This window comes from Rhinopithecus bieti, unplaced genomic scaffold (genome assembly GCF_001698545.2).
Source record: "Rhinopithecus bieti isolate Rb0 unplaced genomic scaffold, ASM169854v2 scaffold_32008, whole genome shotgun sequence".
Lineage (NCBI taxonomy): Eukaryota > Metazoa > Chordata > Mammalia > Primates > Cercopithecidae > Rhinopithecus > Rhinopithecus bieti.
In genome coordinates, this window is record NW_016814433.1 from 3,126,914 (window position 1) to 3,140,992 (window position 14,079).

At 53.2% G+C, this 14,079-nt stretch overlaps 1 protein-coding gene across 1 annotated transcript; it reads left to right on the plus strand.

Annotated features, from left to right (window-relative positions):
- Positions 1 to 5,363: 5,363 nt before the first annotated feature.
- ATP1B2 (ATPase Na+/K+ transporting subunit beta 2) lies at positions 5,364 to 10,997 on the plus strand. Its single transcript, XM_017850541.1, has 7 exons — positions 5,364 to 6,099; positions 7,884 to 8,012; positions 8,354 to 8,458; positions 8,565 to 8,770; positions 9,619 to 9,675; positions 10,502 to 10,600; positions 10,706 to 10,997. The coding sequence occupies exons 1-7, from the start codon at positions 5,988 to 5,990 to the stop codon at positions 10,868 to 10,870; spliced, it is 873 nt and encodes a 290-aa protein (XP_017706030.1). The 5' UTR covers positions 5,364 to 5,987; the 3' UTR covers positions 10,871 to 10,997.
- Positions 10,998 to 14,079: the final 3,082 nt, after the last annotated feature.

Consider the following 14,079-nt stretch of genomic DNA (forward strand, 5'->3'; position numbering starts at 1 on the left):
GCCATCTCAGTAAGGCCACTCCTGACCATCCAGGCACTCTCTGGTACATTAGTCTGTTCTATCTTTCCTGCATAATATTAACATTATTAGGCCAGGTACGGCGGCTCATGCCTGTAATCCCAGCACTTTGGGAGGCCAAGGCAGGCGGATCACCTGAGGTCATGAGTTGGAGACCAGCCTGGCCAACATGGTGAAACCGGTCTCTACTAAAATAACAAAAATTAGCTAGGTGTGTTGGTGCATGCGTGTAATCCCAGTTACTCGGGAGGCTGAGGTAGGAAAATTGCTTGAACCCAGGAGGCAGAGGTTGCAGTGAGCCAAGACTGCACCACTGCCCTCCAGCCTGGGTGACAGAATGAGACTTTATCTCAAAATAGTAATAGTAATAATAATAATAATAATAATAATAAAATTATTATATTTGTTTGCTTTTGTTAATTGTCTACTGGAGTGGCAGCCCCAGGAACACAGGGACCAGAATAGTAATAGCACCTGGCTCTAAGCAAATGCTCACTAGATACACATTGAGTGGGACAGGCATGGTGGCTCACACCACAATTCCAGCACTTTGGGAGGCCAAGGTGGGTGGATCACCTAAGGTCAGGAGTTCAAGACCAGCCTGACCAACATGGCAAAACCCCGTGTCTACTAAAAATACAAAAATTAGCCAGGCGCGGTGGCAGGTGCCTGTAATCCCAGCTACTCAGGAGGTTGAGGCAGGAGAATCGCTTGAACCCAGGAGGCAGAGGTTGCAGTGAGCCGAGATTGTGCCATTGCACTCCAGCCTGGATGACAAGAGTGAAACTTCATCTCAAAAAAAAAAAAATGGTATGCATCGAATGCATGAATGGGAGTTGGGGCTGGCCTCTGAAGGGTAGGTAGTCTTCCAGGACAAAGGAATGAAATGCACAGAGGTGTGAAGTCAGGAGTAAGCACAGTCTACCCCAGGAGTGCCTGACTTGACTCCAGGAGAGGGCTAGTCAGGGACTAGTGGGAAAGGAGTCTGGGGACACAGGATGGGAGTAGATTGCAGAGTATCCTGCAGGTTAGGCTGAAGAATCAGGACTCTATCCTGCAGGATAATAAGAAGCCACTGAAGAACTTTCAGCTGAGGAGTGGCCTAATTAAAGCTGTATTTTGAGAAAATTAGGCCTGAGTCTGCTGCAGAATAGACTGAAGCAGGGCCAGCTGCGTAATTGTCAGGACCCATTGCAAAATGGAAATACAGGGGCCCTTGTTCAAAACCTAGGGAAAAACGTGCCCTTAGAGGCACTAAAATATAAATTTTTTTTTTTTTTTTTTTTTTTGAGACAGAGTCTCACTGTGTCACCCAGGCTGGAGTGCAGTGGCATGATTTCTGCTCACTGCAGACTCTGCCTCCAGGGTTCAAGCGATTCCTCCCTCAATCTCCCGGGTAGCTGGGACTACCACCACGCCCGGCTAACTTTTGTATTTTTTTGTAGAGACTGGATTTCACCTTGTTGGCCAGGCTAGTTTTGAACTCCTGACCTCAAATGATCCACCCGCTTTGGCCTCCCAAACTGCTGGGATTACAGGTGTCAACAACTGCACCCAGCCTAAACCATTTTCCTTTCATCCATAGTTCTTTCAACTTCTCATGGTTTTTGTTTTAGAGACAGGGTCTGGCTATGTCACCCAGACTGGAGTGCAGTGACGTGATCTTGGCTCACTGCAACCTCCACTTCCCGGGTTCAAGCAATTCTTCTGCCTCAGCCTTCTGAGTAGCTGGGATTACAGGCATGGGCCACCATGCCCGGCTAATTTTTGTATTTTTACTAGAGACAGGGTTTTGCCATGTTGGCCAGGCTGGTGTGGAACTCCTGGACTGAAGGGATCCACCCACATCAGCCTCCCAAAGTGCTGAAATTACAGGTGTGAGCCACAGTACCCAGCATGTCCATGAACGACCTTCCAGTCTCAGCCTCTGGGTAGCTGGGGCTACAGGTGCACATCACCATGCCTGGCTTTCTCATGGTATTTTTTTCTTTGCTATTTAATGTTTAAATGTTTTTTGTTCGTTTGTTTGTTTGTTTTTGAGACTCCCTCTGTCGCCCAGGCTGGAGTGCAATGGTGCGATCTTGGCTCACTGCAACCAAAATAGAATTATTTTTCTTTTTTCTTTCTTTTGAGATAGTCTCTTTCTCTCACCTAGGCTGGAGTGCAGTGGCGTGATCATAGCGAGCCAATCCTCCCAGCTCAGCCTCCTAAGTAGCTGGGACTAGAGGTGGCTACTAGTCTAACCTGGCTAAAATGCCTGACTAATTTTTAAATAAGTTTTTCGTAGAGATGGGGTCTCGCCAGATGGGGTCAAGCCCAAGGCTTGTCTTGAACTCCTGGGTTCAAGGGATGCTCCCGCCTGGGTCTCTCAAAGTGCTGGGATTACAGGCAGGGGCCATTGTTGTTGAGGTTCCTTGCAGAGGGAGCCTTTCCATGTTCATGTCTAATTTAGCAGTTGGCCATGCTCAGCCTCACGTATTCAGCTATAGACATAACATGCTTACCTTGTACTCATTTGGAATCTGGCTGAACTCCCACACGTTGTAGGTCCCCCAGAATTCTGTGCTCGTGGTGTATCTGGAACGCTGTGTGAATGGGACTATCTCCTCTGCTCACAGGCATGCGCCAATGCTCCACTGGATGTCACTTACAAAGCACAAATTCAAAGATAGAACTATGAAGAATTTCAAGACAGCGATGGCATTCAGCTCCATGAATGTTTGGCGGGGAAAGAAAAGCAATAGCAGAGTTTTATTATTTATTTATTTATTTATTTATTTATTTTTTTGAGACGGAATCTTGCTCTGTTGCCCAGGCTGGAGTGCAGTGGCGCCATCTCGGCTCACTGCAAGCTCCGCCTCCTGGGTTCACGCCATTCTCCTGCCTCAGCCTCCCCAGTAGCTGGGACTACAGGCGCCCACCACCATGCCCAGCTAATTTTTTGTATTTTAGTAGAGACGGGGTTTCACCATGTTAGCCAGTATGGTCTCAATCTCCTGACCTCGTGATCCGCCCGTCTCGGCCTCCCAAAGTGCTGGAATTACAGGTGTGAGCCACCACGCCTGGCCAATAACAGAGTTTTAAACCAAACAACTATGAGCATGGGCCTTGCGTGACTGTGCAGGTCCCATGTCAGGAAGCTGGCCTTGGACTGCAGGGAGTGGGTTTGAGGACATGGATGACAGTCTGGATGTGAGGTGTTGAGAACTTGGGCTAAGGATTTAAGGTGACAGTTGAAAAGAGAAGGCTGGGCGCGGTGGCTCAAGCCTGTAATCCCAGCACTTTGGGAGGCCGAGACGGGCGGATCACGAGGTCAGGAGATCGAGACCATCCTGGCTAACACAGTGAAACCCCGTCTCTACTAAAAAAAAAAATACAAAAAAACTAGCCGGGCGTGGTGACGGGCGTCTGTAGTCCCAGCTACTCGGGAGGCTGAGGCAGGAGAATGGCATAAACCCGGGAGGCGGAGCTTGCAGTGAGCTGAGATCCGGCCTCTGCCTCCCTGAGAGCTGGGATTACAGGCGTGAGCCACCGCGCCCGGCCTCTTTTTCTTTTTTCTTGAGACAGAATCTTGCTCTGTTGCCCAGGCTGGAGCACAATGACGCAATCTTGGCTCACTGCAACCTCCGCCTCCTGGGTTCAAGTGATTCTCCTGCCTCAGCCTTCTGAGTAGCTGGGATTACAGGCTCCCACCACTGCATTCGGCTAATTTTTGTAGTTTTAGTAGAGATGTAGTTTAACCATGTTGGCCAGGCTGGTCTTGAACTCCTGAGCTCTGGTCTGGAACTCCTTTGCTTAGCCAGCCTCCTCTGCCAGCCTCAGCCTCCCACAGAGCTGGGATTATAGTCATGAGCCACCAGGTCGAGATAATGATTTTCTTTTTTTCTTTTTTGAGACGAAGTCTTACTCTATTGCCCAGGAGTGCAGTGGCGCGATCTCGGCTCACTGCAACCTCCACCTCCTTGGTTCAAGCTATTCTCCTGCCTCAGCCTCCTGAGTAGCTGGGATTGCAGGTGCACACCACCACACCCTGCTAATTTTGCTTTTTTTTTTTTTTTTTTGAAACAGAGTCTCGCTCTGTTGCCTAGGCTGGAGTGGAGTGGTGCAATCTCAGCTCACTGCAAACTCAGCCTCCCGGGTTCACGCCATTCTCCTGCATCAGCCTCCCAAGCAGCTGGGACCACAGGCGCCCGCCACCATGCCTGGCTAATTTTTTTGTATTTTTAGTAGGGACAAGGGTTTCACTGTGTTAGCCAGGATGGTCTTGATCTCCTGACCTCGTGATCCACCTGCCTTGGCCTCCCAAAGTGCTGGGATTACAGGCATGAGCCACCGCACCCGGCCTAATTTTGCATTTTTAAGTAGAGATGGGGTTTCACCATGTGGGCAAGGCTAGTCTCGAACTCCTGACCTCATGATCTGCCTGCCTTGGCCTCCCAAAGTGCTGGGATTAGAGGCATAAGCCACCGTGCCAGGCCTGAGATAATGATTCTTAGCATGTGGGTATTTTGAGGCAAGTGTTCTCCCCTCCTAGACTGTGAGCCCCGTGAGAGTGTAACCTCTCTGGCCTCCCCAGGGCTACAGTACACAGTGTATAGAGGTGCTCAATAAATGTTTGCTGACCCAAGTAGACATATAAGGATGGGAGTTCAGATGCGGGGGTGGGGCTGCCAGGAGGCAGAGAACCGAAGTAGACCTGGCTGCAGGGCTGGGGTCTCAGGGCAGTGCTGGGGACTGGGACTGTGGTGTTGAGAGGGCTTCAGGGAGACGTGATGGGAAGATGGGGAAGCCTCTGCACGTGGACAGAGCCAGGTGGTGTGGACAGGGGCTGTGAGATTGGAGAAGGAGGCATCTGGAGGACTGGTAGCGATTCCCAACAGGGGAACGTCCCTCCGAGGGTGGCCTTTATCCATCTCCGCGTGGCCTGTCCTAGCTTCCTTCGGCCAGCCTCCCGGCTGGTCTCTTCGTTCTCTTTCTTGATCTCTAGCTCTTTATTCCTCTGACATTCTGCTCCATCTGCTCCTGGACTCTTCCGCCGCATCTATATCTTACTCTCTTTCTAACTCCCTGCCTGGGGCCCCCATCAGCTTCTCTCTCTGTCGTTGCGTTTCTCTGGGGTTATCTTTCTCTCTACTCCGCCCGGACACGCCCTCTATCTCTTCCTCCCACCCTGTCCCAGTACAGTACTTGGGGTGGGGGTAATGCAGAGGCTGCCAGGTCCCTCAGAAGAGGCAGGGGGCGGGCCCAATCTCTCCATATTTACATATGTATGAGGTCGCCTGGGCCAGTGGCAAGGAGGCGGAGCTTCTGGGGTGGGAAGGGGCGGGCCACCCCCAGAGCCGCAGAGTATAAAGACCGCGCTCGGCGACCGCGGGCCCCGCACTGCTGAGGAGCGGAGCCTCCGCTTGGGGGGCCCCCCATCCCTGGCTGTCCCCCCACTGCGCGTCCCCGCCCCACCCCCGCGGCTGAGCCACCACTGTTGCAGTGGTCTCCGCTTGGCGGAGGGAGCCTTGAGCTTCGTTCCACAGCTTCTTTGCATCTTGAATTTCGGGGCGGCCCCTCCCCACCTCTCCCTGCCTTTTTGTACCCCGCTTTTTTTCTGCATTCTGCTCGGCTTTTGTAGCCGTCTGCTTTTGCACCCCTTTTCGTTTTGTTTCTAGACGGTTTGGCGAGGGTGAAGCTGCGTTCATACCCCTTCCTCTTGTTATTCTCTCCTGCTCTGACAGCACCCCTTTTCATCGCAGTTGGGGGGCCTAGGATCGGTGCATCTTCCGCCGCGCTGCCAGCACCCCGCAGCGCGTGGCCGTGCACCCCGGAATCTGCAGCAGCTGCATATCTGAGGGGGGTCTCCTTTGCCTCCGCCGCCTTTGCTCCCCGCGCTTTTGGTTGTGTGGAGGGCTTCAGCGCGCGGCGCCCCCGCTTCTCCGCAGCCCCCTGCCCCGCACCGGGACTCGACCCGCGCCGCCAAGATGGTCATCCAGAAAGAGAAGAAGAGCTGCGGGCAGGTGGTTGAGGAGTGGAAGGAGTTCGTGTGGAACCCGAGGACGCACCAGTTTATGGGCCGCACCGGGACCAGCTGGGGTACGCAGGACCGGCACGCAACGGGCGGGGGAGAGCCGCGGGGTGACGCCTCGGGGGCGCAGGGTCCCGCCGATGCGGTCCCAGCTCCCCTCCCGGGTCCCCGGCGTCCAGCCTCCCCGCCGGGCTCTGGGCTGGGAGGGGGCCGAATCGCCAGCCTAATCTCCCCGGCTGGCCGTGCGGAGGCGGAGAAAGTAGGTCACAGCCGCCTTCCCGCCCCCCGCGGAGCCCCCTCGGGCGGGGGGTCGCCAGCTCTGCCTCCGTGTCCGCGCCGCGGCGCTCACACTCCCTCTCGGGGCCTGTCCGCTCCACACGGGCGTCCCCCACCTCCAAAGAGCGCCCCTTCCCTCCCTCCGGCTCTCACTAGCTCCGCAGTCCGGTCTATTTTTAGCTCGTGCCCACCCCCTGGACCCTGGGAACGTTCATGAAGGGGCGGGTCTTGGGGGGGTGTGTTAGGGGGGTTCTTCACGGCGGAAGTTGTCTGTATCCCACCGCCTGGCCTTGGGAGCCTTCTCTGACCCCTTGTGGGTTGGGGGGCTGCTGAGAGTATGAGTTTTTCTGAGGCTGCAGGTTTTGCTCCCATGTAGGTGGCGGAGGGAGGAGTGGTCACTGTGGTGATTTGTGTGCATCAGCCAGCCAGGTGTCTGTGACAGTCGGATGACTTGGGAGCCTCCCCAGGCTGACCATAGCAGGACTCAGGGAGTTGTAGTGGTGGTGGTGGGGGGGGGGGGCCTGGTGACCTGCACAGGTGCAGGTGAGGGGTGGAATTCTTCCAAGAGGGATGGTCAAGCTGGGACGTTGAGACACAGGGGACACTGTGTGACACGGTTTACAATTTTTCCACACTGATTTGTCACTGTCCCCATCGGTCCACCTACTCAGGGGCCCACGAGGTGGGCCCCATGCAATCCATGCCCTCAGGGAACTCAAACTCCAGCCCCTGGAATGAAAGAATCCAGCAATGCTTGGGAGAGCCACAGGACTTCCTGGAAGAAGGGTCTTCTGAGATGGAAGGATTGGGAGTCCAGGGTGGTGGGAACAGCCGGCCCCTGGGCCCTTACTTCAGGCAGGGGAGCCATGGAGAAACCCCACCAAGGGAAGGCTGTGGGAGATTCTGCCTTTCCTCCTTGCCTCTGCCCAGGGTGCTGGGTGTGAGCTGAGGGTGGGGTGACTGTCGAAGGTTCTAACAAGCTGTCTCTGAGAGATTTGTAGCTAGGCTAGAGTGTTAGGTCTTGCATTTCAGGAACTGTGTTCAAAGTTTGGCTTCTGAAGGGCACCAGGAGAGAGATTTTGCTATTCAAATCTGAGGGTCCAGGCTCTGCAGGGTGGCATGAGAGTTTGCTTGTGAATGGTGGCCAGTACCCGCTTAAAAAGTCACCATGCTAGCACAGCTTTAAGTATGAGTATGAATGCAGAGGTAACAGATGTGTGCCTTTTCAGGACTAAGCATGGTTGAGGAGTTGGAAATGTAATTGGAGGCAAAGTAACAGCAGCCTATACTTGGAGTTGCCCCAGCAACGAGGGTTTAGGTCTCTGTGGCCTCCACAAGGTCGGGCTTCACTGTGCCCTAGGACCAGGAGGGGGCTGGGAGTCATGGCTGGAAGCCAGACACAACTGCCTGCTTCCAGCTTGTCTCATTTTGCTCCCAGGGGAAGGCTCTAAGATATCTCTGTGACTCTGTGACCAGTCACAGTGCAGAACTTCAGAGTGGGTAGAGGGGTACGTGGGGATAGGTGAGGTTATGGTGGGAATGTTAGGCCCTGCTGACCCTGTTTCCTCCTCCCTAGCCTTTATCCTCCTCTTCTACCTCGTTTTTTATGGGTTCCTCACCGCCATGTTCACCCTCACCATGTGGGTGATGCTGCAGACTGTCTCCGACCATACCCCCAAGTACCAGGACCGACTGGCTACACCGGGTGAGTTTCAAGGCTTCCCCTGCCAGCTACTCTAACTGCTCTTGTGCCCCTAAACCTCCAGAAGGAACTCATAGTTCCTTCCAGGAGTTTAATTCTGATGACCCAATCCCCATGTTCTGGGAAGTTCTTCTTGGAATCTGTCCACCTTCCCATTTCCTGCAGTTGGGAGCTGTGTGATTTGGGCATGTGGCAGATAACCACGGGAGATCACCCTCCCGTGAAGATGATCTCAGATATTCACCGCTGTCCCCACCCTGGTGTTCCCTGTGTCCATTTTCTTCCCTCTGTGTGCAGCCCCTCATCTTATAGATACCCCCAACTTCTGCCTTTGTCGGCTGTAGGCTTGATGATTCGTCCCAAGACTGAGAACCTTGATGTCATTGTCAATGTCAGTGACACTGAAAGCTGGGACCAGCATGTTCAGAAGCTCAACAAGTTCTTGGAGCGTGAGTGTGGGCCTGGCTATGTGGCAGTTCACGACTTCAGGCAGGGGACTGGGGACCTTGGAAGTGAAGCATCTGGCCCCTGACTCTCTCCCTCCCACCTCCTTAGCTTACAACGACTCTATCCAAGCCCAAAAGAATGATGTCTGCCGCCCTGGGCGCTATTACGAACAGCCAGATAATGGAGTCCTCAACTACCCCAAACGTGCCTGCCAATTCAACCGGACCCAGCTGGGCAACTGCTCTGGCATTGGGGACCCCACCCACTATGGCTACAGCACTGGGCAGCCCTGTGTCTTCATCAAGATGAATCGGGTACCTGTGACCTTGGTCTCCAGGGTGAATGGAGGAAGGATCTGGGGACACCACTGCAGACAGTTGCATCCTTTCACTGGGGCTAATGGGCATGAGAGAGACTTGGATGTTTGTGGTTTGTGTAGCTGAGAGGAAAAGAGAGGCGGGGCTCTTGGAGGGTAAGCTCTGTAGCTAGAAGGCTGGATGCCTTTTTTTTTTTTTTTTTTTTTTTGGAGACGGGACGTCCTGCTCTTGTGCCCAGGCCTGGGAGTGCGGTGGCTGGATCTCAGCTTCACTGCAAGGCTCCGCCCTCCCGGGTTTACGCCCATTCTCCTGCCTCAGCCTTCCGAGTAGCTGGGATACAGGCACCCGCCACCTCCACCCGGGCTCTACTTTTTTTTGTATTTGTTAGTAGAGACGGGGTTTCACCAGTTAGCCCAGGATGGGTCTCGATCTTATGGACCTCGGTGATCCACCGTTCTCGCCTCCCCAAAGCGCTGGGAATTACAGGGCTTGAGCCACCGCGCCCGGCCAGTTTTTTGTATTCTTTAGGTAGGAGGACGGGGGTTTCCACCCGTATTAGCCAGGATGGTCTCGATTCCTGGACCTTGTGATCCGCCCGTCTCGCCCTTCCCAAAGTGCCTGAGATTACAGGCTTTGAAGCCACCGCGCCCGGCCCTTTTTTTTTTTTTTTTAAGACAGGGTCTCGCTATGTTGCCAAGACTGGCCTTGAACTCCTGAGATTAAGCTATACTCCCGCCTCAACTTCCCTAGTAGTTGAGACTACAGTCCCTGGCTTAGCTTGGTCTGGATGCCCATCTTTGACAACTTCTTTCTCTGACTCTCTTCACCTTCCATCCTCACTCCAGGTCATCAACTTCTATGCAGGAGCAAACCAGAGCATGAATGTTACCTGTGCTGGGAAGGTGAGTTCGTTGGGCCTTGTCTGCCTGCTCACCTGTGTGTCCTTCATGGTTTCTGTGTAATTCACCTGTCTCTCCCTATCTTCTTTGCTCCTAGAGGCCCCATCACCATAGAAACAAGGGGGTAAGAGTGGGCTTGTGGGCTCCACCGTAGCTTGAACTCCGAGGGCCTCGCACTCCTCTAGCTTCTCTCTAGGATGCAGAGGCCTGCTCTCCTAGGGGCAGACACATGCCCTCCTTCACCAACGCCCTGGCCTCTGGCTTCTCTCCCTAATGCTTCCACCTTCTTCTTTACTCCAGGATTGTCCATATCTTTCGCTCTCCCTCCCATATGGCCCCCACTCGTCAGTTCCTTCTAGGTATCTGGTAGCTGCTGATCTGTTAGCACCATCTGCCACCACTTCGTTGTCCTTGGGACCCTGTTCCCCCCTACCCGCCCCATGGTCTGTCCTTTCTAGAAACTTGCTGCTCCCTCCACATCCCCTTCCTTGCTTTCTATTCAACCCTTAATCATGTATCTGTTCTTTCTTGGCTCTGCTCCAGAAACTGATTCCTGAGGATGGGGTAAGAACTTGGGGTAGGAGTAGAGTAGGAGGCTTTCGTGTCATTAGCAGCCTTCAGGAGTTCCTAGAATGATGACAGAGACAGACCATCCCCTCATCTACACACGCAGACACGCTCACACAGACTCACAGCTCCAGGGAGGCAAACTTGAGACAGGAATAATCGGGGGCGAAGGAAGAACAAAAGAACAAATGGAAGTCTGGTGAGCTCCTGGGTGCCTGCCATCCCTAACTGGCTCACCCCCTATCTTCCTGCACCCCCACAGCGAGATGAAGATGCTGAGAATCTCGGCAACTTCGTCATGTTCCCTGCCAACGGTAACATCGACCTCATGTACTTCCCCTACTATGGCAAAAAGTTCCACGTAAGTCCCAGGGGAGGCCCAGGCTGATGGCGGGTGTGGGTGGTGAGCTAGGGAAGGAGGCCACGTTGCCCCAGGCCTAGACCCTGCACTGCTCCTCCGGCCCAGGTGAACTACACACAGCCCCTGGTGGCTGTGAAGTTCCTGAATGTGACCCCCAATGTGGAGGTGAATGTAGAATGCCGCATCAACGCCGCCAACATCGCCACAGATGATGAGCGAGACAAGTTTGCCGGCCGTGTGGCCTTCAAACTCCGCATCAACAAAACCTGAGGCCCCTTCCTCCCACCCCATCTCTCTCCTGTGGATGCTCCTGGAATGTCCCTGACCCTGCCTGATCCCTCCCTCACCCACCCCAAAGGTATTTTTGATAACAGAGCTATGACTTGTCTGAGCCTCACACCCTTTTCCTTGACTTCTCAACCCAGCCTGAAGTCCATTGTGCTTCCCTGTCACTCACATTTCCCACCAACTTCTCCCAACCTCAGATCAGTGAGAGGGAGCTGGGCTAAGATGGCCACAGAGGAATTAGGAGGCTTTCTAGTTCTGGTTTAGCTGTGAGAGCTATCCACTCTCCTGCCTGCATATCCCCTGAGAGTTATAGGAAGTGCCCACTGACCCACCCACCCAGCTACATACCCCCACCCTCCACACACATACAAACGTGCACACGTGTCTCATTTCACCCCTTTGCTTCCAGAGATGAATGTGGCACTCCGTCCTTCCATTCCTAAGCTCTAGTCACTGGTCCTTGATCTCTCACACTTTCTCCCTGTCTACACAGTCACCATCTTGGTGACTTTGAACTTATCTGGCTCCTGGCTCCTGGGCAGGTGTTCTCCTCCTTTCCATCCCTATTCCCTCCTCTGAAATGCACCTTTTTGTAATTGAGGACAAGGTGGTTCTGTGGCCTTTTCCCTCTTTCCTGGCACATTCTGCTTCTCACCCTCTGGTGACTCTGTGAGCTGGGAAATGAGGGACTGGAAGTGAGGCCTCCGTTGGCCCTTCCTGAAAATCCTCTGGCAACCCCTGACTTCAGCACTACCTTCCTCCCTTCCTTCCTTCCTTCCTTCCTTCCTTCCTTCCTTCCTTCCTTCCTTCCTTCCGGCAACCCCCGACTTCAGCCCTCCCTCCCTCCCTCCCTCCCTCTCTTCCTTCCTTCCTTCCTTCCTTTGCTCTTGTTGCCTAGGCTGGAGTGAAATGGCACAATCTCAGCTCACTGCAACCTCCACATCCTGGGTTCAAGCAAGCTATTCTCCCGCTTCAACCTCCTGAGTAGCTGGGATTACAGGCATGCGCCACCACGCCCAACTAATTTTTTATTTTTTATTTTTTGCATTTTTTAGTAGAGACGGGGTTTCTCCATGTTGGTCAGGCTGGTCTTGAACTCTCGACCTCAGGTGATCCACCCGCCTTTGCCTCCCAAAGTGTTGGGATTACAGACAGGCGTGAGCTACCGCGCCTGGCCTTCAGTTTCTTCCTAGGCCCTTCTATCACCCAAATAGCTGCTCCCCAGAGGGGTGGGGTTGACCTAGGCTGAATATCCACTTTGTTTTTACGGATGGCTCCCTTCCCCCATTCGCCTTCCCAGAATATCCTTCAAGTTCCACTTCCCAGGGAGCTCTGGGGGAGGGGCGGCCATTCTGGCTCTGTCCCCAGTGGCCACCTTGGAAACATCGGCTGGCTTTGGGACTATTCCACCTCCTTCCCCTGAGCCCAGATCTGCCCCCACCATCCTCTCTCTGGCTTCTCTTAGCAAGTTATCAACTAATCACTAACTCCTTCCCTTTCCTCCGCATGCCAGCCTGAAAGTTCCAAATCTAGCCTCTGAATGTCTTGGCTCCGTCTCCTTCAGACCCCTTTGCCTTTAAAAAAAAACAAAAACAAAAACAAAAAACCCATAATGCCCATAGAATGTCAAATGAGGGGCCTCCTGCCTCCTGCTCTGAATTTTCTGTAGCTGTAGAGGCATTTTAACCCTTTGTCCTCCAGCAACTCTTCACTTCCTCATCCTCGCTAACCTTGTTCTTTTTTTAATGCTGCAGCCTCCACACTCCACCCACTGGTGGACCCTTCCCTTTTTCTCTAGCTGGATCTGTGTTTCTTCCCTTCGGGCCCCCATGTTTTCCTGCACCCGCCCTACCATGGTCTCTCTCTGCAGTTATTTAATGCCTGTGTCAGATCTACTGTAAAAAGAGGATTAAGTAAAATAAAATGAGAGCAATTATATATATAAATATATATCATACACAGAGCCCTGTGTGTGGGTTGTTCCTTTCTGAGCAGTTGGAAGAGCCCAGGGAAGGAGTGGAGGGTGTATCTGGGTGGTCCCAAGGGGATCCCCCAGGCCTTGGAGGCGGCTCCCCAGCTATGACCTCTTCCTTCCAGTGTCCAAGCATCTACCCCGTTCGCCTTGTCTAATTTAGTGCACACTATCTCGAGATGACTCCATACAAGACAGGCAGGAAGCCTATGTCCCTTTTGTACGGTGATGCTTATGAAGTGCCTACTGTGTACATTCTAGGCACCGTGAGGACACAGTTATGAAAGAGGCAGAGATCCTGCCCCCAAGGAGCTCCCCAGTTTAACAGGAGAGGTGAGGAGCACACGAGAAACTCTCATACAAGGTAGACCTAAACATGCTTCAAGGAAGGGGAGAGAGCCTGTGATGATAAACTTCAGAGCTGCCAACCACTATCTGTCAGGCACGTTAAAGGGAAGCTTTCTCAGAGGAGGTAGCATTTAAATGGGAGCTTAAAGGAGGGGTGGTTTGGAGAGAAAAGAGCATCAGCAAATGCTCAGAGACAGATGAGAAAAGTTGACTAGAAGAAACATGGATGTCAAAGCAATATGGGCCGGGCGCAGTGGCTCACGCTTGTAATCCCAGCACTTTGGGAGGCTGAGGTGGGCAGATCGCCTGAGGTTGGGAGTTCAAGTCCAGCCTGGCCAACATGGTGAAACCCCGTCTCTACTAAAAAAAAATACAAAATTAGCTGGGCGTGGTGGTGCATGCCTGTAATCCCAGCTACTCGGGAGGCTGAGGTAGGAGAATCGCTTGAACCCAGGAGGTGGAGGTTGCAGTGAGCCGAGATCGTGCCATTGCACTCCAGCCTGAGCAACAAGAGCGAAACTCCATCTCAAAAAAAAAAAAAAGCAATATGAACTATATGATCCTAATTTTGTGCAAAGTAAACACATAGGCCGGGCGTGGTGGCTCATGCCTGTAATCCCAGCGCTTTGGGAGGCCAAGGTGGGAGGATCACCTGAGGTCAGGAGTTCGAGACTAGCCTGGCCAACATGGTGAAACCCCATCTCTACTAAAAATAGAAAAAATTAGCCAGGCCTGGTGGCAGATGCCTGTACTCCCAGCTACTCGGGAGGCTGAGGCAGGAGAATTGCTTGAACTCAGGAGGCGGAGGGTTCAGTGAGCTGAGATTGCGCCATTGTACTCCAGCCTGGGCAATAAGAGCGAAACTCTGTCT